The sequence below is a fragment of the Hyperoodon ampullatus genome (assembly GCF_949752795.1).
Source record: "Hyperoodon ampullatus genome assembly, chromosome: 17".
Lineage (NCBI taxonomy): Eukaryota > Metazoa > Chordata > Mammalia > Artiodactyla > Ziphiidae > Hyperoodon > Hyperoodon ampullatus.
In genome coordinates, this window is record NC_136930.1 from 46,661,649 (window position 1) to 46,689,468 (window position 27,820).

Genomic DNA, 27,820 nt, shown 5'->3' on the forward strand with positions numbered 1-27,820 from the left:
AAGAAAAGGAAACAGCAGGAGCTCCTCGGGGCTCAGCGTTGCCCCGAGCCCGAGGAGCGCGCTCCGGAGCCGCCAGCCCGCCTCCCCGTCCGGCTGCTGATTGGCGGGGACCTCAGCATCAGCAACATCTCCCTGCGAGGGGAGGGCGGCCAGACCGACTCGCAGCCGCAGCCTCCGGGCACCTCAGCTCCCTCCTGGCGAGACGTCGGACTTCCACAGCGAGCAGCCGCGTCCCCGCTCGCCCCCGCCTGGATCCCCACCTCGTACCCCTCCCCAGAAGAGTGGAGGCCCCGGCAGCCAGGAAGGCCACGTCTGGTCCGGACCGGGTCAGGGAGGCAGGAGCCAGTACCCCAGGGTCCCGCGGCAGCATCCCGGCCCCCGAAGCGCTGCGGTCGCCGCGCCCCAGCCGCCAAGACGCCTCGTATCTTGTACCGCGGGAAAAGCGGGTCTTCGTCCAAGATGGGCCGGCAGGGCTTGGGGGGCGCCGGCGCCGCGGGGCGCTCCATGCAGCGCTCCCAGAGCCGGAGCAGCCTCTCCGCCTCCTTCGAGGCGCTGGCCGGCTACTTTCCCTGCATGAACTCCCTGGAAGAGGAAGAAGGAGGTGAGCCTGTAGTTATTGTGTCTGTCTGCGTACATCTCGCATCTCGGCAAGTCGGTGGTTGGAGGGTTGACAGGGTTGGAGAACTCCGAGTAGCAGTGTCCCTACCCCCTCCTCTCTGGGGGACTGTGGAGCGGGAGACCCCCCAGAGCGCCAGCTGAGCCGAGGAGAAGTTCTGTTGATTGGTTATTTGGGGAGCTCCACAGGCGCTGGCTTGGGAAGAGGCTTTCCTAATGAAGTTGAGTTAAACGGTGCTTGGCAGTTGGATGAGGATGGAGACAGGTGGGAGGCAAGGCGGCCCCGCTGGGTGCACCCAACTCTGTTTTGTTTTCGTTGACTCGCGCAGTCTTGGTATCCGCATTTGATTTCGAGGACAGAAATAATCAAAACTTAAAGGGAAAAGCAGCAGCCAAACTTTGAAACGGGAATTCCAGCCTGTGAACGCTTAGGATCCAAATGAGGGGAAAGGGTGATACAATGGACAGGTCAAAGGTTGATAGCACTAAAGGAGGCTGGTTTGTGCTGTGGGCCTTTGGAACTTCGTTGGCCGGCACGCTTTGAATCTCACCATTGGTTGTTTGTCTCTGGTGTTTGAGTGATGTCATTACAATTAAGCTAATGAGAAAAACGGCGAAGGGGACTCAGACTTTTCACCAAGACACTTCAAGTCCTTTATAAAGTTTTCAAAACATACGTTTTCTTTGTGAAGAACTTTCCTGTAAGATTTAACAGCTAATGCTAAAAACATAATATGTAAATCAAAGTAGGAATTGACTGCTAAATAATAGCATCCCAACATTTGAAATGCTGTTTATTAATTTATTGGTAAGCTAGTTGCAAACTGTGTTCATCTTTGCTAGCACATATATCCAGAGTGTTGGTTGTCATCATTATGTTACCTCTGTTATTGTATATATCATTGTATAGAATACGATTTATTTTGCTTTTATTCTGTGACAGTCAATGACCTCTTACTAGGAAATCTGTAGTGACCCCTGATTTAGAAGAAACTAACTACCTGCTCTGAGAACAGGTAGAAATATTTTTTTTCCCTATTTTTCCCAGTGGAGGGCAGGGAGGAGGAAGATGGCTGATTAATAATATGTCTGAAAAGTGTTCTTTAAGATAATTCACTAGTTAGAGCTATCCAGGTTTCTTCTACCTTATTGTTGCAATATCAGTTTGTACTAGATCAGTACGGGTTTAATAGTAGGGTACTTCTCTATGTAAATGTGACTTTTAATTTTCATACTAATCTTTTGCTGTTCTTGTTTGTACACTTACAGTTTGCTCATTTTCTACTATTAAATGTTTAACATTTCAGGAAATGTAAGCAAGTCAAGATATTAGAAAATCAAATTGGGTAAATGAATGATCATAATTGTAGCTAAAACTTTCAGTATCAGCTATTATCCAGGCACTATTCTAAGAAGCTGACATGCACTTAGTCTTTTAGGCCCATAACAACCTTACGAGACAGTGCTTTTATTATTTCCAGTTAACAAAGGAGGAAACTGAGGCAGAGAAATTCAGAAACTTGCTCAAGTTCCCCAAGATAGTAGGTAATAGAGTTAGCATATGAACCCAGGCAGTCAACAACACAATCTGTGCACCCAACCCAAGCTATATTAGTTTATTATTTGCATATACTTGGCCACAGTCACATACCTAGTAAGTGGTGAAACTAGAACTCAAAGCCAGGTGTGCCTAAAAATACATATTTAGATAAAACACATTATTATACACTCATTTCTCAATTTTTAATTTTTACACCAAGTCTTCAGCCTCGACTTTGCTTCAGTTGAACTATCATCATTCTTTCTTAAGTTGTAGCTAGAGTTAATTGGATTTACAAAATGCCATCCTAAAAGCCTTTTTGAGACAAGAAAAACTTATGTAAATGTGAAATTTTTTCAAAATTTAAAGTACATTGACTTAACCTTGGCTCATACAGACTAATCCCAAAGGAAATTCCTACATCTATACATGGGAAATTGGAACAGATTTCTGTCCTATAATATGGTTTCTTGAGTCGCCAAGACAAAATGAAGCCAAAGTAAGTAACTAGAGAGGAGGCATTCCCCATAAAATAGAGGTCTTTCCACTGGGGTGTAGTCATTTTACAGCCAAGAGAAGAAATCCTAACTTTCTTCTTTGATTTTGCTATACTCCTATCACCCTTGAAAATCCTGAGATTTTTGAGGGTATTTCAACATACCCTGCAGAGTTATAAAAGTTAGAAATCACTGGCCTGGAGCAGTGCTTCTCTGCAATTATTTTCTCTTGAGACACCCATACAGGACACATAAAGTTCATGTGGATAACATACTGTCATAAGCTTACTCAGGACTATGTTATTATAGTCATAACTGTGAAACCCATCCTAATTTATAAAGAAAATCCATCATAAGAGATGATTTTCACACTGGTTGAGAACAGCTTTTCTAAAGAGAGCAGTGGTCTACCAACCAGTGTGATTTGACTGAAGTACCTGATCAGTAAGTCAATCTCATTTTACAGCTTCTCTCTCTCACTCTCACACTCTCTCTCTCTCTCTTTTCAGATATAGTGCAATAGCTAACTAATCTCAAATGTACTCTGCCTTCCAGTTCCATATTCTCATTTTATTCTTGGGCAGCACATCCAGGCATTACCATTCTACACAAGAAGTGCTGAGAAATTTATTGAGAGACCATATTCTTTTCACTCATTCATTCAGAAATACTTATTGAGGCTCTGAGATGTGTTAGTCCCTGAATTAGCTGAATATGCTCCCTACCTTCTTAGAGCTCACAGTCTAATGGAGATAGATATTAATAGGAATAACTATGTAATTAAAACTGTGACGGGGCTTAGGAGGGTGAAGTACAGAGCGCAATGAGATGATACAAAAACCTAGTTGAGGAGTTAGAGAAGGGTAGGTACCCTGAGACAGTGAGGGTTACACAGTGATAGCTCTCATTGCCTCCTGCACGCCTTTGAAAGCAATTGGCCCAGAGTCCACGGCCAGTAAGTGGGGGAGCTGAGATCAAAACCCATAATCTGGCTCTGAAGTTTAAAATCCCAACTACTCTGTGTATTGTTTCTTCGTTATTATACTGCATTTTCTTGTAATATGCTGTGTTTTGAAAATCAAGTACAATAATAATAGTTACCATTTATTGAGCACCTTCTCTGTGCCGTATACCTTTGATTTCATGATGATTCTTCAAGGAGATTATCATTTTCATTTTATATATGCAAAAACTGAGATTTAGAGAAATTAAACAACTTGGCCACAGATTATAATCTCAGTGGGGCTGATTTAAGTGAGGAGGAAAGGGACATTCGTACAAGCAAAATAAGTTAAGATTGTTGACTGGTCTTTGTAGCATCTCTTTTGTTTGCTTGCAGTTCTTTTTTATTTTACTTTACTTTTTGTTCTTTGTCTCGGGATATATTCCAGATAACTGTTCTCCAAATCTCCGGGTAATTTTTTTTTTCAAGTAAAAGTAAGGATAATAGCACCTACATGTTCTTTAACTGTTTATAAATTATTTTTATTTATCATTGAGCCCTCTGGGATAAGTATTAGCTTCACTATATAAAGTCCTTGGCCCCAACATTGAATCCACTCAAGCTATCTTAAAGTGACTTGTGTTTCTGGGCTAGTGATTGTTGCTCAGTAATGTACATATAATATGTGATGAATTTGATTTGCTTGATTTTATGGCCTTCCTTCTTTGTTTAAAATATGGCTTGGCAATTATACAGAAGAAGAGATCCTATCATCTTAAGGTTATTTAACTGAATAAATTAAATTATTTAATTTCTTTTACATGCCACTATCTTGAAAATTAAGTTACAGGAAAATCATCTAAGAAACAAGAATTGTTTAAAAATCACCAGAAAAACTGAGGAAAGTATCTTTACAGGTGATAGTGAAGCTATGAGGAATTAATATAAAAGGAACTAAACAGACTGTTACCGGAAGTCCTAGTTAACTATCTCCCACTCTTTAAGAGGCTATGTTATCTTATTCTAATCCTTTTGTAAATAATACACTTAATTCTTTTTTAATTTAATTTAATTTTTATTTTTTATTGAAGTGTAGTTGATTTACAATGTTGTGTTAATTTCTGCTGTACAGCAAAGTGATTCAGTTATACATATATACATTCTTTTTTATATTCTTTCCCATTATGGTTTATCACAGGATATTGGATATAGTTCCCTGTGCACTTAATTCCTAATAAGCAGTCCCATTTGATTAAAATGGAGCTTAACACTTTGCCCATGCTCCACTGGAATAAAAAATTCTCCATACACTTAAATATAATCCTCCTAAGTACAGACATCATGTCTAGCACAGTAGGTATTCAGTAAGTGTCTATTAATAATAACAGTAAAAGAATAACTGTATAGTTCTACCATTCTTTTCAAGCTGAATATCAATGTAACTGACTGCTAGCCATCATATTTATACTATTTTAAAATTATAACATGTGATCTAGACTTACTAAAATTCAGTGATCATAGTTTTTGTACATTCTCACAATGCCAATATTGGGGACAAGACATGGATAGACAATAATAGTCCAAATATGTGTCTTTTCTTAGGGGATATTATTTTTCCTAGATTATGATTGGTTATGTATAATAAATCATTTCTTATATGAGTCCACATCATATTCAACAATAGCACAATTTTTATATTAGATTTACATTCTAGGTCGATAAAGTGAAGCAAAAGATTTTGGAATTTAAAAGGATAAATCAAAGAACAGTTCCACTCAGAATGCTTATCAGATATTTCATTTTTAATCTAAGATTCAGAATCTTTCACTGCCAAGTGTCCAAATAATACCCTTAAAGTAATTTAAATTTAATACAAAAGTCAAGTTAAACCCCAATTTGCTATCATCCTTCAGCAGGTTCACTAAATTCAAAAAACTAGAAATGGGGACAAACTTTCCTATGGAGACATCTTGTGTATAATGACTTATAAAAGAAACCCACTAGTAAGTTTCACTAGCTCTAATGGCAGCTTCCAGTTGCTGCCAAGGACTATGGTTAAGTGCTCTCTGCTGGTCTTCATAGACCATTATTATTGACCAGAAAAGATCGTTCTGTATATTTGTTCTATCTCATATTGTAATGGTATTTGATTGGAGAGGAGGGGATTTACCTAATGCCATGTATATATAATCCTATTTGACCACTTGAAGAAAAAGCTAACACAAAAATGATAATATAAGTTCTACTTTTAAAGTATCATTTCTTTTTTAAAATTTATTTATTTATTTATTTTTGGCTGCGTTAGGTCTTCGTTGCTGCGCGCAGGCTTTCTCTAGTTGCGGTGAGCGGGGGCTACTCTTTGTTGCTGTGCGCGGGCTTCTCGTTGCAGTGTCTTCTCTTGTTGTGGAGCACGGGCTCCAGGCATGCAGGCTTCAGCAGTTGCAGCACGTGAGCTCAGTAGTTGTGGCTCACGGGCTTTAGAGCGCAGACTCAGTAGTTGTGGTGCACGGGCTTAGTTGCTCCGCAGCATGTGGGATCTTCCCGGACCAGGGCTCAAACCCGTGTCCCCTGCATTGGCAGGCAGATTCTTAACCACTGCGCCACCAGGGAAGTCCCTGCAGTATCATTTCTTAAGGTTTAGATTTTGCCTAATGAGACTAAAATGAAAGGGTCATTTATTTTAGCTATTCCAGTGATCAGTTGTTCTCTTATTATTTCTGTAAGTCGAGGGCCAGGAAAGTAACATACATCAGTGAAGGAGGCCAGATATAATACAAAAGGGAAAATGCAGAACTCTGAAAATCTGGAGCAAGCTTATCCATCCAAAAAGGAATGGTGAATACTCAGTTCTAGCTAATTGATGCCAAATTGAATATCAGCCCAGGGTTGGCAAATTTATTCTTCTCTTTTCCCTAAGAGAAGCTATAAATCTGAATGTTTACTTAAAGCCTTTAAATTTTAAAATGTTAGTGCCTAAGTGAAAAAATTTAAACATTATTAATTGAACCCACATACCTATTGACCAAGTGTAGCTTAAATGTGTGCCACCAGTTGGCACCTTCTGCCAAGGAAATGTTTCCTTCCCAGCTTTTTTCAGTTCTTTTTCTTCCTTCCCATTCTCATTATCACCTTGATATCATTAGTCCTTGATAATTTAGGACTGAATTAGTAGTTGCAACACGCAGGCTTAGTAGTTGTGGCTCGTGGGCTCTAGAGCGCAGGCTCTGTAGTTGTACTGCACGGGCTTAGTTGTTCCACAGCATGTGGGATCTTCCCGGACCAGGGATCAAACCTGTGTCCCCTGCATTGGCAGGCAGATTCTTAACCACTCCGCCACCAGGGAAGTCCCCATCATCTTGATCTTGACACTGCTGTCTCTCCAAAAACTTCAGTAGATTCCCATCTCCTACTAAATAAAACCTTTAGCCTAACATTCAAAGTCTTTCACAATCTGGTTCTTACATTCAGTTTAGCTTCCCTACCTTCCAAAGCCCTTTAGGAGCCCAGTGAATCAGTAGAACTAAGCTTTTGTGCTCTTTATCTCCAAATTCAGTAGCTTCAGATTCAAAGTTTGGGGCGGTGGTGACTGATCAGCAGAACCTCAGCCGTTTACTCATGTTGTAATTGCCAGGCAGATTGGAAAAATGACAGCTGACAATTTTAGCTTCTACAGTTAAAGGATGGGTTATTTCTCATACATAGGAAGAGGGTTCAAATGCTGGTGAGCCAAAAACCCTAACAAATATCCATCTAATTATATAATTACCAGTGGTGGGGGGGAGAAACATTAAGCTCAGCCTAATTACCTATTTTTAAGTCTTTAAAAATACTGGCTTGCTACTTGGTCTTTGCTCAATAAGGTAAAGTATATGGCTCTCTTAATTTTAACTTTTCCTGCAGATTTGACCACCCAAAATATTTATGGACATTTTTATTTTGCATATAGAACATAGTCAATCCCTCCCCCAGAAAGACAACCTTAAAATGTCATCCATATACCATGCAGATTGAAATCTTTGAGTGATGTATAGTCCTCTCCTTCATATCCACATGTGGCTTTTCAGGTTATAGTGACCTGTAAACCTAAAGACGCATTATCTGCCTCCAGTACATCCAATTTAAATGGTAAAGCAGCAGCAGGATAACCAAAATAAAAATTTTCATTTCTAAAGGAGAGAATAGGAAGCACAAAACAATCAGTCATCCACAGGAATTTTCCCACTTGGAGGGAATGGTGAAGATTGAGAGTAGAATACATTTCTTAGTTCACTCATCTGGGACCCTGGGTTCTGTTTTCTGGAAAGTGTTTCTTTGTCCTTTATTTGTTATGGCCACAAAGGTTTGCATTGAAGAGGGGGTTTCATAGCTTTCATAGCCCACTTCTTCCTAGTGCAGATTAGGAAAAAAGTAGGAGTTACCTTAGGGGTTGAACAGGCTTTTTTTTTAATATTTATTTTTTTTTATTTCTTGGCCATGCTGCACAGCTCCCCAACCAGGGATCGAACCCAGGCCCACAGCAATGAAAGCATGGAGTCCTAACCACTGGACAGCCAGGGAATTCCTGAACAGGCTTTTGTAAATGGGCTAGTAATTATTTTTTTCTATACAGATCCTTCAAAAATTCAGGAGGCTGTTTGATTCCAGCCAGTTTCAAGTGTGAGTGACTCCAACCAAACACCTCATTGGACAAAGATTTTAAGCCTCAAGATTCTGTTCTTTTAGTTTCCACCCTCTGTGCCCTGCCTACTTCCTTTGTTCTCAATGGCAACCACCTTGATATCATCTGAAATCTGTGGGTTTGTGTGGGAAAGCAACCCCTTAATCCAGTTTGGCCAGCAGGCTCTCCCCATTTCTATGGCAAGGCCCCACTTTTTTTTTAGATGTTGGGGGTAAGAGTTTATTTATTTATTTATTTATTTTTGCTGTGTTGCATCTTCATTTCTGTGCGAGGGCTTTCTCTAATTGTGGCAAGCGGAGGCCACTCTTCATCGAGGTGCACAGGCCTCTCACTATCGTGGCCTTTCTTGTTGCGGAGCTCAGGCTCCAGACGCGCAGGCTCAGTACTTGTGGCTCACGGGCCTAGTTGCTCCACGGCAGGTGGGATCCTCCCAGACCAGGGCTCGAACCCGTGTGCCCTGCATTAGCAGGCAGATTCTCAACCACTGCACCACCAAGGAAGCCCCTCCCACTTTTTTATATATAGTTTTCTTCCTGCAAGTTTAGGATAATTTCACATTATTCCAGTCATTTTTCAAAGAAGGATTTGTATAGCATTTTACAGTTTTCAAAACTTTTTCACAGAGCTTACAGTATCTGGTCCTTATTTATCACTACTCATTAAATACCACTGCATTTCATATATTCTATGACATAGGCTAAGTCTGACCTCAAGTTTGCACAAAAGAACTCTGAGCTTTGGAAAGGAGATTACCTGCCCAGAGTTTGCTAATGATCGAATAAAGACTTGAACTCATATCATCTGATCCTAAAATGGCATGCTCTTCTCACCACAAAAATGCTGCCTCAAAATAGCAAACTTGAGAGTTAAGAAGAGGTTAGTGATATTTCATGTCCATTTTTGAGAGAGAAACAGGCACAAATATCAGTGGGCTGATGCATGACCAAGGACAGATGTCAGTTAAAAAAAAAAAGCCAAAAAGCAGGGGGAACAATTTTCTAAATAATTTCATTTGCCATAATAGCAATGTCAGGTAGTAGGAACAAAAAAGTACCAAAAAAAGACAACCCCCAAAAGAGTACAGTGAGAGCTATAATTTCTTATATTTAAATGTGTTAAGAATACCAAGATGAGGGACTTCCCTGGTGGTCCAGTGGTTAAGACTCCACACTTCCACTGCAGGGGGTGTAGGTTCAGTCCCTGGTCAGGGAACTAAGATTCCACATGCCATGCAGTGTGGCCAAAAATAAATAAATAAAGTCACTAAGTTTGGGGTGGTTTGTTATTTAAAAGACAAAAACAAAAAAACACCAAAATGATAAGCCTCAACTTTTATGGAAAAATACTAGAATGATCTTACTGCAAAAGAGTCATAAGCTTGGTTTTATTTCTTGCTAAAATAAGGATTAATAATTATTAACAATATTAACAAGTAATAACAACAGGAGCAGAGTGTTCTGATTCTCTGGGGTAGTCTCTTTCTCTTGTAAGGAACCACCAAATTGTTTTCCAGAGTGGCTGTACCAGCTTGCACTGAATGAGAGTTCGTGTTGCTCCACATCCTCACTGGCATTTGGTGTTGTCAGTGTTCTAAATTTTGACCATTCTCATAGGTGTGTACTGGTATCCCATTGTTTTAATTTGCATTTCCCTGATGACATATGATGTAGAGCACCTTTTCATATGATTATTTGCCACCTATATACTATCTTATTTGGTGAGGTATCTGTTAGGGTGTTTGGCCCATCTTATAATCAGGTTGTCTGTTTTCTTATTGTTGAGTTTTAAGAGTTCTTTGTATATTTTGGATAACAGTCTATTATTGGATATGTCTTTTGCAAATATTTTCTTCCAGCCTGTGGCTTATCTTCGCATTCTCCTGGCAGGATTTTTTGCAGGGCAGAACTTTTAAATTTTAATGAAGTCCAGCTTATCGATTCTGTATTTCATGGATCATGCTGTTGGTGTTGTATCTAAAAAGTCATCACCATACTCAAGGTCATCTAGATTTTCCAGAAGTTTTATAGTTTTACATTTTACATTTAGGTCTGTGATTCATTTTGAGTTAATTTTTGTGAAGGGTTTAAGGTCTGTATCTAGATTTTTTTTTTTTGCATGTGAATATCCAGTTGTTCTAGCACCATTTGTTGAAGAGACTGTCTCTGCTCCATTGTATTGCCTTTGCTCCTTTGTCAAATATCAGTTGACTATTTTTATGTGGGTCTATTTCTGGGTTCTATATTTCTGTTCCATTGATCTACTTGTGTGTTCTTTCACCAGTACTACTGTCCTGATTACTGTAGCTTTATAGTAACTCTTGAAGTTAGGTAGTATCAATCTTCCAATTTTATTCTTCTCCTTCAATATTGTGTTGGTGATTCTGGGTCTTTTGACTCTCCATTTAAACTTTATAATCAGTTTGTCAATATCTACAAAATAACTTGCTGGCATTTTGATCGGGATTGCATTGAATTTATAGATCAAGTTGGGAAGACCTGACATATCAACAGTATTGAGTCTTCCTGTCCATGAATATGAAATATCTCTCCATTTATTTAGTTCTTCTTTGATTTTATTCATCAGAGTTTTGTAGTTTTCCTCATATAGGTCTTGTACATATTTTGTTAGATTTATACCTAAGTAGTTCATATTTTGGATGCTAATGTAAATAGTATTGTGTTTTCAATTTCAAATTCCACCTGTTCATGCTGGTATATAGGAAAGCAATTGACTTTTGTATATTAACCTTGTATTCGGCAACCTTGCTGTAATCACATACTAGTTCCAGGAGTTTTATGTCGATTCTTTCAGATTTTCTACGTAGACAATCATGCTGTCTGTGAACAAAGACAGTTTTCTTTCTTTCTTCTCAATCTCTATACCTTTTATTTCCTTTTATTGTTTTATTGCATTAGCTAGAACTTTTGGTATGATGTTAAAAGGAGTGGTAAGAAGGAAAATTCTTGCTTTGTATCTGATCTTGGTGGGAAAGCTTCAAGCTTCTCACTATTAAGTATGATGTTAGCTGTAAGTTTTTTGTAGATATTCTTTATCAAGTTGAGGAAGCCCTCCTCTATTCTTACTTTACTGAGAGTTTATATGATGAATAGGCGTTGGATTTTGTTGAATGCTTTTTCTGCACCTGTTGATATGATCATGTGATTCTTCTTTTCTAGACTGTTGATGTGATGCATTACATTAGTTGACTTTTGAGAGTTGGAACAGCACTGCATAGCTGGGATAAATCCCATTTCATCATGGTGTGTAATTCTTTTTATACATTGTCGGATTTGAAGCTTCTACCCTAAAGTTACACAGACCAGTTTTGCTCACATTTCATTGGCCAAGCAAGTTACATGACCACACTGAACTTCATAAGTGAGGGAAATGTGAATATATTTAGACAGCCCTAATGTCTACCGTAATTGTGACCTCTACTTGTAGCTCACTTACTACTTCATAATAGCTGTGACAAAGCTGTTGGAATGAATGGATTTGTGTTAAACTCTGAAACAATTTTGGAAATCAACTGTTAATTTCTATTTAATTGTTAATGCCAATCCTGGATTAGCCCAAAAGAAATTGTCAGATATTTGTCCGTATTTTGTTTAGACTTTCTGAGATTTGAATTATGTTTATTATAGTAAGGAGCCCTGACAAACATAAATATAAGTGCACAAGCTTTTATACACAACTACAGTAATCTACTCATGAGTGTCCCCATATTGAGGTCTTGCAGGACCAAATAGGTAAATAAATCAACCTCTTTATGTCCAGATGTAATATCTGCTGATGGGAAGTCATTTTTCAGAATCTACCAACCTGTCTTCAGCCTGTTTCCATAAATCACTTCCCATATTAACATCAAGAAAATATTGACTCTAAAGTGATTCTGTCTGCAAAAGGGGATGAGACTTTCCAGGTGAGAGCAAGTGGGAATGGGTTCTGTGGACCCAAGATTTGGAAAGAGGTCGCCCTGACATTAAGTTAGGCATTTAATTGTGAGTCTCATCTTGGGGCTTAGGAGAGTTTTCCAATCAGTAGCAGAGAGGACCTTTTTTTTTTTTTTTTAACATCTTTATTGGAGTATAATTGCTTTACAATGGTGTGTTAGTTTCTGCTTTATAACAAAGTGAATCAGTTATACATATAAATATGTTCCCATATCTCTTCCCTCTTGCATCTCCCTCCCTCCCACCCTCCCTATCCCACCCCTCTAGGTGGTCACAAAGCACCGAGCTGATCTCCCTGTGCTATGTGGCTGCTTCCCACTAGCTATCTATTTTATGTTTGGAGGACTTTTTGATTTTTGTTGTCAAGTCACTCAAAGGGTTTCGTGGTTTTCAGCATTGTTAGGGGAAACTGACACTTTGGTTGTTTATTTAGTCAAGTGGCTTTCTTTGAATTTAGAGGGTGCCAAGCAAAGGAGTCATCAGACTAAGTAGAGCAGAATAACAAGGACACCTCCTGTGTTGCTTTATGCTTGTGATCTTTTATAAGTCAAGAACTTGATTTTTACCTACAGGCACCTTCTCCAAATATACTTCGGCTTAAAATACCACACCAGAATGAGTGGTTTAAGAACTCTGCAACAACATAATCTGGGCCTTAGTTTTGTAGTTTGCTACCTGAGTATTTTTAAACATCTTTATACACACACACATATCATATATATAAATATATGATATGTATGTAGTGTATATATGTATATATACTTGAGTTCTTACAGATAATTTCAGTTGTTCTACTCCTGTGGTCACAACGGTTATTTTTATAGATCTCCCATTAAAAAAATCTAAAGAATTACCTGTCATTGCTTGATAATTATCACAAATTTTTACCAGCTTAAAACAACACCCATTTATTAGTTCACAGTTCTGTAGGACACATGTCTGGCATGCCATGACTGGGATCCTGCTTAGGGTATTGCGTGGCTGAAATCAGGGTGTAGGCTGGGCTGAGTTCTTGTCCGGAGGCTCTGGGGGAAAGTCAGCTTCCAGGATCATTCAGGCTGTTGGAAGAATCCAGTTTTTTGCTGCCTGTCAGCTAAGGCATTGCTGACGGCTGCTCTCAGGTTCTTCCCACATGGTCCCCTCCATCTTCAAGCCAGGAAAGGTACAGCAAATCCTCCTTGTGTTTCGGATCTCCCTGATTGACTTTTCTGGAACCAGCCAGAGAAAGCCCTCTGCTTTTAAAGTTTTCATGTGGATGTGTTAGGCCCACCGAGATAATCTTTCTATCTTTATGTCAACTGGTTAGTAACCTTAATTATGTTTGCAAAATCCCTCTTGCCATGTAAAGTAACATAGTCATGGGGGCCATCTTAGAATTCTGCCTACTATACTTTATATAGGCATTCTCTGTTATATAGATTCAGTTTTTAGGTTGAATAACATGACAGCATTCAAAACATTAAATGTGAATCACCATAATGAATTATATTTAGGTTAAATTACTTTTATTGTGAACGTGATGCAAAGGATTTGTGGTATTGAAAAATACATACTTTAAAATAGATAGCTACTGGGAAGCAGCCGCATAGCATAGGGAGATCAGCTCCGTGCTTTGTGTTCACCTAGAGGGGTGGGTTAGAGAGGGTGGGAAGGAGATGCAAGAGGGAGGAGATATGGGGATGTATGTATATGTAGAGCTGATTCACTTTGTTATAAAGCAGAAACTAACACACCATTGTAAAGCAACTGTACTCCAATAAAGATGTTTAAAAAAAAAGAAACATACTTTTTAAATAAGTCTATAAATATATCAGATAAAAGTACATTTAAAAGACATATTTTAAAAAGCTATTATAGGGCTTCCCTGGTGGCGCAGTGGTTGAGAGTCCGCCTGCCGATGCAGGGGATACAGGTTCGTGCCCCGGTCCGGGAAGATCCCCCATGCCGCGGAGCGGTTGGGCCCGTGAGCCATGGCCGCTGAGCCAGCGCGTCCAGAGCCTGTGCTCCGCAATGGGAGAGGCCACAACAGTGAGAGGCCTGCGTACCGCAAAAAAAAAAAAGCTATTATAAATGCTCAGCATATGCCTAGAATTCTTTGATTCCATAAGATGACAGGGAGTAGCCTTATCTCCTCCATATATGCTATTAATCATGGTCTTGGTCATTCATTACTGACACAAACTCATAGACTTTAGAGCTAAAAGAGATCAGAGATCATCTGGCACCCTCCCCCTCCTTTGTTTTGTTTGTTTGTTTGTTTGGGTTTTTTTTGCGGTACGCGGGCCTCTCACTGTTGTGGCCTCTCCCGTTGCGGAGCACAGGCTCCGGACGTGCAGGCTCAGTGGCCATGGCTCACGGGCCCAGCCGCTCTGCAGCACATGGGATCTTCCTGGACCAGGGCACGAACCCGTGTCCCCTGCATCGGCAGGCGGACTCTCAACCACTGAGCCACCAGGGAAGCCCCCTCCTTTTTTTTTTTTTCTTCATAAATGAGGAACCTGAAACTCAGAGAGGGATATGACTCAGAGAAGGCCATAGAGCCAGCTAGTCAGTGGTAAAGACTGGCCTAGAATACATGTTTTCTGATTCCCTTTCTGGTAGAAAAAATAGTAACAGTACCATTAATTGAAGATTTGCTATATAGCAGGCACTATCCTAAGCACTTTAAATATATTATTTTCCTTAACCGTCACAAAAATTATATCAGGTAGGCATTACAATTATCATTGCCATTTCACAGTTTGAGAAAGCTGAGTCACAGAGAAAGTAACTTGCTTCATGTCACCCAGCTAGTACATGATAGAGTAGGGATTCTAAGAGAAACAGTTGGACACCAGGGCCTGATCTCTTCACTATTCTCTGCTCTTTCCACCCCACCAGCTGCTTCTAGCAGGGCCTTCCACATGTACTCATAGAGTTAGCTTAGTATCATCTCTATGGACAGCTGTCCAAGCTACCCACTGGTTATATTCTGACAACAAAATAGTGAATAGCAGAGAACTTGGAGTCAGGGAACTGTGTATAAACTCTGGTTCTGTCATTTTCTGTTTGGCTTCAGGGAATTGTGTAACCCGCTGGGACCCTTGGATACTGGATCTGTAAAATGGGGATTATGAGAGTTGTTCTAAAGAGGACACATGTAAAAAGCAATCTGTAAACAAAAGGATTACATGCTCATTGTATTGTTATTCTTTGCCAAATGGTGGCTAGTTCTCATCACCCTGTAATAGCGGATTTTCAAGTCACTTTTGCTGTGATAAGAGTCAGGCATTAAATGATAACCAATAGATTTTTGACACTGCAAAGGCCATGTCCTGAGACCTTTAGGAAGTCATGTTTTCTGTACTTATCCTCATTCTGCATTTTCAAACGTCACTGAAGTTGTATATCTCACTTGGTGGTGGTTTTTCATTCTTCATAGGCATTCTTCACAGGAAGTGAATGGTAAAGCTACACGGAAAGGCCAGGACTCAGCCATTGGCCTGGCTCCCTCACATCAGCCCAGCACCTTTCATGATTCCAGTTCACACCTGGACAAAATTTTACTACTTTTTTTTTTATTAATTTTTTTTGGAGTATAGTTGATTTACAATGTTGTGTTAGTTTCTGCTATACAGCAAAGTGAATCAGTTATACATATACATGTATCCACTCTTTTTTAGATTTCTTTTCCCATATAGGTCATTACAGAGTACTGAGTAGAGTACCCTGTGCTATACAGTAGGTTATTAGTTATCCATTTTATACATAGTAGTGTCTATATGTCATTCCCAATCTCCCAATTTATCCCTCCCCCACCCTTTCTTCCCTGGTAACCATAAGTTTGTTTTCTACATCAGTGACTCTATTTCTGTTTTGTAACTAAGTTCATTTGTACCATTTTTTTAGATTCCACATATAAGCGATATCATATGATATTTGTTTTTCTCTGTCTGACTGACTTCATTCAGTTTAATGTGGCCATTTGGGGATCACTCTCAAATGAAATCATAAATATTGAATGTATGGCTATCAAGGTCTACTCTTCCTCCCCGTCCTTTTTGTTATTGTTGTTGTTCTTTCATCCTCTTTATGTATATGTGTATTTTTTGCTATACTGTTTGAAAGTAAGTTGCAAACAGTATAACATTTCATGTCTAAACACTTCAGCATATGTATTTCCTAATGATAAGGAAATTTTTTATAATACATGCCACTATCTACCTAGGGAAATTAACAATCTTCTTATCCCATCTAATACCCAATTCATATTCATATTTTCCCTACTTGTCCTACTATTGCTTTTAGTGTTTTGCTTTTAGGGTTTCTTTTTTTGTTGTTTTTTTTTCTTGAAAAGAAACCAGTCAAAGTATACTTATAGCATTTAATAGTTACATCCCTGTGATATTTTTAAAGCTGGAACAATTCCCCCACCTTGTTAGTTTGTTTTCATGATATTAACTTTAAGAGACTAGGTCAATTCTCTTGAACAAAATCCCATGCTCTGGGTTTGTCTGATTTTGTGTGTGTGTATCCTTTATCTTGTTATTCTATCTTCTCTATTTTTGAAAACTTAGAAGTTGGTTGCGAAGACCTGATTAGAAACAGGTTGTGTACTTTTGTCTAGAACAACTTGATAGGTACTACAGTGATTGCCCCACTATTAGTGCTAAGTTTGCTCACTTGATTAAGATGATAATAGCCAGGTTTTCCAGTAGTAAAGTACCTGTTTTCCTTTAACAATTAGAACTAATTTGTGGGATGATTTTTTTGGCTCATATGAATATCCTTTTATCTAATGACATTAGCATCCATTGATGTGCCTTATTTGAATCATTTATTCCATTGGAGGTTGCCAATTGGTAATTTTAAAATTTTCTCACTTTTTACATGTATTAACTAACCATTTCTCTGGAAGGAAGAGCCTTCCCTCATCAATGGGGGATGCTTTAGCTCCTCTCAGTAGTTCATATCAGTACAACATGTTTTACTATCAATTATCTAAAATAGGCTTAGATTATGGAACTGAGTTGTAGATCAGTGATAACATATTTTATATATACTTTTTAAAGCATTTTGATGTACATTAAAGTTGGAAGTGGAGAAGACATGAAATTTAAAGCAGTGTTTCAAAATGGTGAGCAGATATTATAAGAGGTTTGATGGAAAGGATTTCCACAAGTCACTGTTAATATCACCAAATATTTATTGATCTAAAATAAAATTATTAATACCAGGCACTAAAAGAGCTTACCATATCCCAAAATACTAATGATATGAATAGTCAATGTGGATAAATATTTAGACCTGACAGGAAGTAAATTAATACAAGTAATTTGAACCACCCCCCTGTTGCTCCAGCTTTAGTCATCTCTCAGCTCCACATTCCAACATGCAAGGCCTTTGATACCTGGGGCTGTTTCTTGGATCCCAATCTGCCCATTTTTCAAGCCCAGCTCAAATCCCAGCTCCCATCCCAGCTCCCTCTGTGATGCTCCTTCCTCCCTGTCCTCTGCAGATGGCACTTCGTACCTCTGTTACATCTGTAGTACTTGACTCAGTTTCCTGTTTGGTCTTCCAATTGGCTTCCATGAGCAAACCTCCTATTCAAACTGTTGAAGATCCTTAAGAACATGACTTTCCATGACCAAAAATTTAAAAGCTCTTTTTTCACATGGCATTGCTGGGTTTTGCATTCCTTATGAGAATCTCTCTGAAAGTTACGAACAGATGTGAAAGTGTTATCAGGCAAGGCTATCTCCTTAGTGTAGCTTTCTTTACTTTCTAATACTGATCACCCTGCAAAAACAGGTTTTTGTGTGAAAGTTAAAGCTAGAATTGAGGATTACTCACCACTTATTCTTTGGAAATAATGTGAAGGCCTACTTCTTTGACTATGACAAAAAGAAAGAAAAAAGAAACACAGGCATAAATTAATCTTGATTTAAATATTACAATGAAAACAAAGCTTATTTTACATAGCTTGAACCTTTTTGTTCCTTTTGTTACCAATTTGAACACTGTTTTAAATGAAAATAAAACAATGGTATTCTGTGCTTCTTGAAGATTTTTTAGAAAGTTTTTATCCCACTCAACAAGACATGATTTGAAATACCTTTTCTCTCTGTCTCCTTCATAAAAGCATTTTGTATTTATGCAGGTTTTTCATCTGAGGACCTCAAAGCATTGGCTGCCATTTTTTGTTACCAGATGATGATGACAAAACTATCACCCCTTTTGTTTTCTGTCCGTGCAGAAGCCAGTGGTAAAAAGCTACGGAGCACCGTGCAGAGAAGTACAGAAACAGGCTTGGCTGTGGAAATGAGGAACTGGATGACTCGACAGGCAAGCCGAGAATCTACAGATGGCAGCATGAACAGCTATAGCTCAGAAGGAAAGTGAGTGATGCTGGCTGTGCCGTGGTCTCCATGCCTTGCTGGAGACCTTCTTCTCTACCTCACTCTCTGTGCTTTCACCAAAGCTAACTCACATGCCCTAGAGCACCATTTTAACTTTCACTGGCTGATTTGCTGTGAAGAAAACTTCTGCTTACCTGCCACTGAGAAATGTGACATATCTGGCTTTTTATATCAATGGAAATAGGTTTGGGGATAAAGTGTTTCAATTTAAGGGCAAGATGCTAAAATGTGACTGTCACAAATAGAAGTTTGCCCTACCTTGAAATAATACATAAAAGCACAGAAATAATAAGCACTTGTGCCCATGCCACATGTACGATGCTAATTTTTAAAATCTTTGCTCTAAGAGCTATTACTAAAAAATATAGACTATCGACACATACTTAGTTCCATCCAGCAACAAACAGTTTGGATAAATCTAACAGCCAAAATGAAATGCCACAAAGTTGGTGAGCCTTTCCTTTATGTAGTTATCGTGTAGCTTTCCCTTGACGCCACTGTGTCTGAGATATTTTTAAAGCATTTGTCAAGATTGTACAGCCCTGTCACCAACAAATTAACAATAATTAGCAACTGCAGATCGTAGATGGGTGCGTAAAGGACATTAATAGAGGAAAGTGAGGTTTACTGACCTCATCTGTCATCACCATGGAAGCATCAGGTGCTTAGGCAAATATGTGTAGTCAGTTCACAGACGTGAGGCCATAGAAGCAGCTGACAGAGTGTTGATTTGCCCTAGGGATCATTTGTCTAGCACAATTATCACAAGAGATTATACAAGAGATTTATATGGTTTCCATACATTTATAAATAAGGTTATATGGGATATTTATGGAAGCATTAAAAATGTTCAGATTAACTGTATATTTGGGAATTAAGCTTGGGGGATGAAATAGATTTGACATTAATCAAGGAAGTCTTAAAAGAGATGGAGAATCAAGTAAAAAAGAAATGTGCAGTGAGCACTCATCACTGCAAAGCACTGCGTTAGACACTGTTAGGGATATAAAAATGTTTAAACTATGACCCCTGTGCTCCAGGTGTTTATAGTCTTATTGGAAAAATGGGATGAATACTCATAAATTCATTCAACAGGTATTTCCATACCTTCTAGTGTTCTAGGCACTTTGCTATGAGTTGGGGATATATGTCATACGAGGAAGCAAAAATCAGTTGGTGGTTAGACCATAGGCTTTAGAATCATACAGGCTTAAATTCTAATCTGTTTTTTGGTGCTGTAGAAATTTGGGCAAGTTATGTAAATTTTTTAAGATTCATTTTAATTAATTGATTGAGTTTAACAAGTACTTACAGTATTTCAGGCATGGTTCTAGTGCTGGATATATATCAGTGAACAAATAAGAAAAAAAACCCTACCCTCATCAAACTTACAGTCTAACAGATAAGATGGACAATAAACTTGAAAGGTTGTTCAAATAAAAGGAAAATATATAATATTTACTATATAATAGATTAGGTGGTATAAGTGCTAAGGAGAAAAAGGTGAGAGAAGAGATGGCAGAGGTTAAGGGTAGGGTTTTATGTAGGTTAGACAGGGAAAAGGGAACATTTGATTAAAAATCTGAAGGAAGTTAGTGAACACATGAATGTCTGAAGGAAGAACATTTCAGGCTGAAGCAACGCTGAGGCTGGAGCTTACCTGGCATCAGTAGTGGGAATGGTGGCACTGGGGAATGAGGGCAGGAGTAGTAAAACACTAGGAATTAAGATATGGGGGGCAGGGGTGGACAGGTTGTGTTGTCTTTATACATCATTGCAAGGACTTTGCTTTTACCCAGATCGAGATGAGAAACCAATGGAGGATTGTGAGCAGATGCCTGACATTATCTGGCTTCAGTTTTAACAGATCACTCTGATTGCTGTGGGAGTGGAGAGGAAGGTGGCAATGGGGAGATCATTCAGAAGGCTGTTGCAGCAATACAGAAAGAGAAAATGATGGCTTGGACCTGAGTGGTAGCATTAGTGAGGTCGGATCCTGGATGTATTTTGACAGTAGAGATAATAAGCTTCAATAATGCATTTGATATGAATGTGAGAGAAAGAGTGTATTAGTTTGCTAGGGCTGCCGTAACAAAATACACAGAAACAGTACCACTTCAACAGCAGAAATTTATTTTCTCATAGTTCTGGAGGCTAGGAATCTAAGATCAAGGTGTCAGCAAGTTTGGTTTCCCCTGAGACCTCTCTCCTTGGCTCCCAAATGGCCACCTTCTCGTGTCCTCACATGGTCTTTTCTCTCTTCATGGATACGCCTGGTGTTTCTTCTTCTTATAAGGACACCAGTCATATTAGCTTAGGGCCCCACCTTTATGACCCATTTAACTTTAAATATCCCTGTAAAGGTTCTATATCCAAATACAGTCATACTGAGGATTACGGCTTTAATATTCAGTCCAGAGGAAAGACAACTCCAGGGTTGAGCAATTGAAAGAATGAAGTTGCCATTTAAGATAGGAATCCTCTGAGAAGAGCAGAGTTTGATGTTTTGTTTGTTTGGGGGTTGAGAGTCAGCTTGGGACAAGTTGAGTTTCAATTGCCTATTAGACATCCAAGCAGGTAAGGAGACAGAGCGTTAGAATACAGGTCTGGGGCCCAAGTGAGAGGCCCAAGCTGGAGATGTCAGTCTAGGCAATATGAGCATAGATGGTGTTTAAAACCTTGAAACTGGATGAGATTGCCAAGGGAATCAGGACTTACAGAGAAGAAGTCAAAAGATGGAGCCTCCTATATTTAGTGGTAAAATTAGCAAAGGAGACTGAGGAAGAATAGCCAAAGAGGAAAACCAGGAGGCTAGAGAGTCCAGGAAGCAAACTGGAGAAAGTGTTTCAAGAAGAGGGAGGGGGCTTCCCTGGTGGCGCAGTGGTTGAGAGTCCGCCTGCCGATGCAGGGGACACGGGTTCGTGCCCCGATCCCGGAAGATCCCACATGCCGCGGAGCGGCTGGGCCCGCGAGCCATGGCCGCGGAGCCTGTGTGTCCGGAGCCTGTGCTCCGCAACGGGAGAGGCCACAGCAGTGAGAGGCCCGCGTACAGCAAAAAAAAAAAAAAAAAAAGAAGAGGGAGGGATCAATTGGGTCAAATGAGGCTAATATGTTCAATTGGACAAGTCTGGAGTATTAAGGGTCAGATTTACCACTGTGGCTGTTAGGTAACCTTGATCAGAGAAATTTTGGTGGAGTGGAGAAAAATTGAGGAAGAGAGCAAGGAAAAACTGATTCGATTTTCAAAGGAGAATGAGAGGAAAGAAATTGAAGGTGGTACATAGAGACAGCTCTACGAAGTTTCAAGGAGAGAAACGGGGTGGTAGCTGGGGAGGGAAGGAGGTTAGGAAAGGGATTTTTTTAAGGTGGAAGAAATAGCAGTGTGTTTGGGTGTTGATGGGAATGATCTGATCTGAAGACTTTCTTCATCGATAAAATGGGTTAAATAATAGAACCTCTATCATAGTGCAGCTAAGAGATTCAGTATGCTAATGCCTGTCATGGAATAAGTGCTCAAAGTGTACTGAGCGCTATACATAGAAATCACAGTTCATGGCCTCCAGACAAGGAAAAGAAAGGCACATAAACAGAGGCTTGCAATACAGGATGAGGGCTGCTAGAGGATAAGGAGGGAGAGCGCGGTGGAGGTGCAGTGGGGAGGTTGGGATCCAATTAATGTAAGTAGCAAAATAGAGGTACCAACTGCTTCTGCCACGGAAAGGGGGCTAGATGGAAACAGGAGTCGAGGGTTTAATCCTGTGTGTTATTTTACTTTTAGTCTGATTTTCCCTGGTGTCCGCTTGGCCTCTGATAGCCAATTCAGTGATTTTCTGGATGGCCTTGGCCCTGCCCAGCTAGTGGGGCGCCAGACTCTGGCCACACCTGCCATGGGTAAGAATTTCTGTCATGTGATTCATTGTTTTTCTTTTAGATTATTGAAAACCACATTCTTTAATTTCATAGGATCTTTAACAATATTATCAGGAATGAGTATCTTAGATTTAAACAAAAAACTTCGACTAAATTTTTCCATTTTAATTTATATGCTTTTTAAAGTAAGGTATCATTGATAAATTTTTAAATATATTTGAATTTGGGAAAAGATGTAGGAAATGATAAAACAATGTTAAACCAAGGTCTTTGGCACAAATATTTCTCTCACTGTTTCTTCCTCACACGCCATCAGGTGACATTCAGGTAGGAATGATGGACAGAAAGGGACAGCTGGAGGTGGAAATCATTCGGGCCCGTGGCCTTGTTGTAAAACCAGGTTCCAAGACACTGCCAGGTAAGAACAGAAGAGATTCTTCTATTATTGTTCATAAGCCACACTTTTCAATTCAGAGACTTTGTTTTTGATTAGATAATGGAAACTTCTCTTAAATGATCAAGGATACTAATAAATGAGACAGTTAAGTGGTAGTTTGTGTGTTTGTCCTGAGTGAGCACCCAGTGAGGGTGGCCAGATGGGGATAAGACAAGTCGTTAGATAAGCACATATGTGGTAGAAACCACTGCAAAATAAAACCTATCACATTCATTTTGTATGACGTGTACATAAGAAGTTCTTGTTAGCTAGTGTTTTGTGTTATTCTTCAGTTTATCTGGAGCTTCTAAATTCTCCTTAAGAATCCTTAGAGTCCTGGAATTAGAATAAAAATAGCTACAGGCTCCCAAAGTAGCATAAGCCCATATGTAAAGGACATTCTAAGATTCTTACTTCCTGTAATGTATAGAGAGGCACCATTATAAGTTTTCATTGTGATGTCACATATTTCATACCAAAATGTCATAATCTAAGGTGCTTAGAGCCATGGGGAATGCCACAGATTCCAGATGTCTGATGCAGAGATGGAGAGAACATTGGATCTGATGAACAGAACAATTCTGTAACTTGGTTTCTCACCTCAGCACCTCCACTGACTGAACTGTAATTTTGAATCTCTAGCTTCCCTGTCCCTGCAGAAATTCCAAATTGTAATGTATGTTACCTATTGTACAACCTTGCAGTGGTGATTAAGACAGTTGTGTTCATAAACATCTTGGCGCTTAGTCAGCTGACTCTGCTAGAAAGAATCCTGCAGTTTGTACATGCATGAAAATGTTTTTATGAAGAGTCTGTCAGAAAAACTTCAACCCATGGTATTCATAATTAGTTGCCTCTTCCTGGCTAATTTGAACATATTACATCAAACCCCACCCCTGTTGTGTACCCACACCATCAATAAATAAACCCTTTTGAGTGATCAATGATTTGTGGGGATGGGTGAGTAAAACAATATAATTTCGAGCATGTTTAATTAGATTTAAGTATTGACACATGAAAAACTGAGCGAGACATCTTTCTTGAAATTGTTAGGGACTGGAAGCATTTCTCCTTTTCTTAATGCGGTTGTTCAAATCCATATAACCAGTTGATGGCAAAATAGTAATCAACTCAGAGGCTGTGTTAACATTACCTAAAACTACCTGAATGGCTGATAGTTATCTATTGTTTAGCTAATGATTTTGACGTAATGTGGAAAGGCCAGTGATTTTTGACCGCTGGCTCTTCCAGCCTAAGATTAAGCTGTGGCACATGTCACCCGTAAGCTGGGTGTTCCGTAACCATAGCTCATCACTTAACTCTCCTCTGTGTTTTCTTTCCCAAGCACCATATGTAAAGGTGTATCTATTAGATAATGGAGTCTGTGTAGCCAAAAAGAAAACAAAAGTGGCAAGAAAGACGCTGGAACCCCTCTACCAGCAACTGTTATCTTTTGAAGAAAGTCCCCAAGGAAAGGTTTTACAGGTATTTACTGAATTATATATTCCTTACCTAAGAAAGTGTCTTCATGGAGTCAAACTCTGTATCCAACATCTTTTCTTATCGCATCCTTTTCCATTCCTCACAGCTGAAATTCTTGGGAAACTTCAAAGTAGTGGCCAGTGCTATAAAGCTATACACACTAGGGAACTATCGATATATTCAATATCCTGCAATAAACCATAATGGAAATGAATGTGAGAAAGAAAAAAAAAGCTGTACACACTGTTGTTTCCTTTAAAGTGACTATAGACTTGTAAACCCCCATCACACATAAGCTCCCATCTTCCTTGATTGCTTATGATCTTAACACTCCTGTAAAGTTTTCCTAACGTACCTTCAGACTGTAGTAAAGACAACTATCCCAGTAATTAAATACAACTACATAACTTGATGTTTGATGTCAGCACATTAACTGAATGTATTTTAGTTTACAAGCTTTTACATACATGATTATACTGACATTGCTCTTTTAATTTTGCCAACAGATCATAGTCTGGGGAGACTATGGCCGCATGGATCACAAATCCTTTATGGGAGTGGCCCAGATACTTTTAGATGAACTGGAGCTATCCAATATGGTGATTGGCTGGTTCAAACTTTTCCCCCCTTCCTCTCTAGTAGATCCAACCTTGGCCCCTCTGACAAGAAGAGCTTCCCAATCATCTCTGGAAAGTTCAACTGGACCTTCTTACTCTCGTTCATAGCAGCTGTAAAACTGTTGTCATAGCAACCAGCGTTACAAAAAAAAAAACCCACAGGTCGCAAACCCTGGTAACACTGCATGCTTAATGTTGTGTCTTCTGAGCCTGTTTCTAGGGATACAAAGCGATCCTGTGTTCTCAGAGGAAGTTGCACACATTGTGCCCTAAAGAAGGCCCTCAGGTGAAAGAGCGGAGCTATGACGAACTATCAGGTTTGGAGTTCAATAACACTCACGTTTTGGTCCAATCTGAAGCCATGGATTAATCTCAAAGAATCAGTTTCATGCAACAAAAGCCCTTTTCAATGGCACCTTTCTATTTTTATCGTTCCTTTTTCTTCATTTCTCTGACCCCAAAGTCCTGTGATACCACAGAAATGGAGCTATCCAGCCATTAAGCCATGTTACAAGTCAAGGCATGAAGTCCTAGGAAGCATCAGGTGAAAAGCAAGAGACCAAAGACTTGGTCCAGGACAAAAATGTCAGCCCTCCTCTGGACGGGGACGGGAGCAGCCAGTCCAACGTGACAGCGTGAACAGTGGCAGACTTCAGAGCTCCAGCAGGCATGGCACTCACTGATGCCAAGATGAGTTGGACTCTGAAAGACAAAATTCTGTGGCTACACTGTACTGAATGAAATTAAAGAAACTTTTTTTTGCATGGACACAGATTAGCTGAATACTTAAATTATTTTCTTGGGGCTGCAACTTGCAAAAAATAAAAATAAAAATCAGCCATTTTCAACAATTTATATTATTTTTAAAAATAAATTTCACTAGTGCATGGTTTTGAAAAAGGGAGAGAATGCAACAGGGTGATACAAAGACACACCATGTTTATTCTTTAAAGTAATCATAGTCTGTGTTTTGGCAGACATTACAGAAGAAAATACTTTCTAGAAAATACTAAAATTCTCTTCATGTGACAAATAAGTATAACATATTCAATTTATTTCCATGTTAAATATACAAATCTTAAAGTTCAATATGTGCAAAGTGTTCACATCTTTCTTCCTCTATCTCACTTTTCTTCTTCTCTCTCTTTTAAGCTTTTATTTTCTTTCTCCCTACCAGAGTGAACATTATGCTAAAAAATTACAAGTTTCTGACCTGATACTCTCTTATACCCCATGTTTGATTCAGAGCTGTAGATGCTTCTGAATCTCTGAATTTCTCAAGGGGGGAAAAAACTAAGAGCTTTCTTTATTTCAAGCATGTTGAAAAGGATTTTGCAACATGACTTGGGAGTACATTAGAGTAAGTCAGCATGTATTTGATAAAGAAGATATTTGAACTTTTGCAATTTATTGTACAGTGCATGGTAATTTTATTTTCATCTTCAAAGTTCAGTTTACAGGAAAATCCTAAAATCATGTGGCCATTGTAATGTCTAATAAATTTGTTTTTAGCACCAGCATTATTCATACAGGGGTTAATGTATTATTTCTAGAAGGTCTTAGGTTTTGTGTTTTGTTTTCTAATTAATTAAAGCATAAAGCAATTCCTTTAGCCAATTTCCATTTACTACGTGAATAGAAACGCTGCTAACAATTTGGAGCCCTGAAACACAAGGCTGTTTATTAATTCATTTTTCTGTAGTAAAATTCAATTTTTCACAAATTATATTTCTAAAGAAATATAGCAAACATAAATTTGCAACAGATAATTTTAAAGCTCCAATTTTTAGGTGACTCAAAGAAAGTCAGTCTGCCTATTAACAGTTCTTTGATGCCATCACCGAAAGTCTGCACACAAATCCCCAAAATCAAACCCCTGCCTTTGGTTTTACAGACAGTTATTACCATTGGGTAGTGCTGCAAGGTCAAATTTCTCTTAAGTTCCCCGACTTAGGAGAAAAGTCACCGAGTAATGTAATAAACCACCCATACTTCTTTGTTTCTTTCTGTGCACTTTGATAACACATTCTTATAGATGGATTTTAACTTCTTGCAACAACTTTTGAAATCCACGTACATACCATTTGTTTAAGGCCACGCACAAAAATTGCTCTCTTGTGTTCCTTTTTAAGTTCAGTGTTGACCATTCAAAACTATCATGCTTGATATGGTGCAAAAGTTAAAAATGAGTATCACTAAAAATGCCTTCTCTTTATGTGGTGCAATACGAAATACACCGAGACTGTGTCTTGACATTCTGAGACCTACGATGGACCCAGGTAAAGTTGAAAAGAATGAATAAAACTCTACTGAAATAATTTAGACACTTGTGTACCAGCAACAATTGACTTAATAGACCTATAGTGTCTATACTCTCCCTTAGAATAAACGTTTACCATTTTCCTGATACTAAGATGCAGTCACATAATCTTTTGTGCATATTCCTATATAAATTATTTCTAATTTTAATAAGAAGGACATGACTGTATGGAATATTTGTACATACCTGTCATTATGCAGTATTTATTTTAATGTTGGTGTATTTTTTTTTAATTTTCACATGTCTGCACCTCGACTTGTGGTTTAGTCATGTAAATAGCACTATTCCAGTGACCATTGCTGCCCTGTACATAGTATGTTTTAAAAGCAAAGGGAATTCCAGTTGGAAAAAAAAAGGGCAGATTAGTCCTGTAATGAACACCAACTAATGTAAAACTCAAATTCATTCTCGTGATGGTATTTAACACTTTAAATAAAACATTTTCTTTGCAGACGTTGTATGCATGGCCTT

General features: G+C 38.9%; 1 protein-coding gene across 29 annotated transcripts in view; it reads left to right on the forward strand.

Moving 5' to 3' along the window:
* RIMS2 (regulating synaptic membrane exocytosis 2) overlaps window positions 1-25,137 on the forward strand; it is a gene marked incomplete at both ends in the record, with an annotated part of 562,776 nt that extends 537,639 nt beyond the window's left edge. For 28 of the 29 annotated variants that reach the window (XM_079722698.1, XM_079722697.1, XM_079722700.1 and 25 more), the window contains 5 exons: window positions 18,462-18,603; window positions 22,403-22,515; window positions 22,811-22,912; window positions 24,276-24,415; window positions 24,919-25,137. In XM_079722698.1, the coding sequence (XP_079578824.1) occupies window positions 18,462-18,603; window positions 22,403-22,515; window positions 22,811-22,912; window positions 24,276-24,415; window positions 24,919-25,137 (716 nt within the window). Of the gene's footprint in view, window positions 1-459; window positions 602-18,461; window positions 18,604-22,402; window positions 22,516-22,810; window positions 22,913-24,275; window positions 24,416-24,918 lie in introns of those variants that run through there. The other variant, XM_079722696.1, reaches the window with a different exon arrangement.
* Between the last annotated feature and the right edge of the window lie 2,683 nt (window positions 25,138-27,820).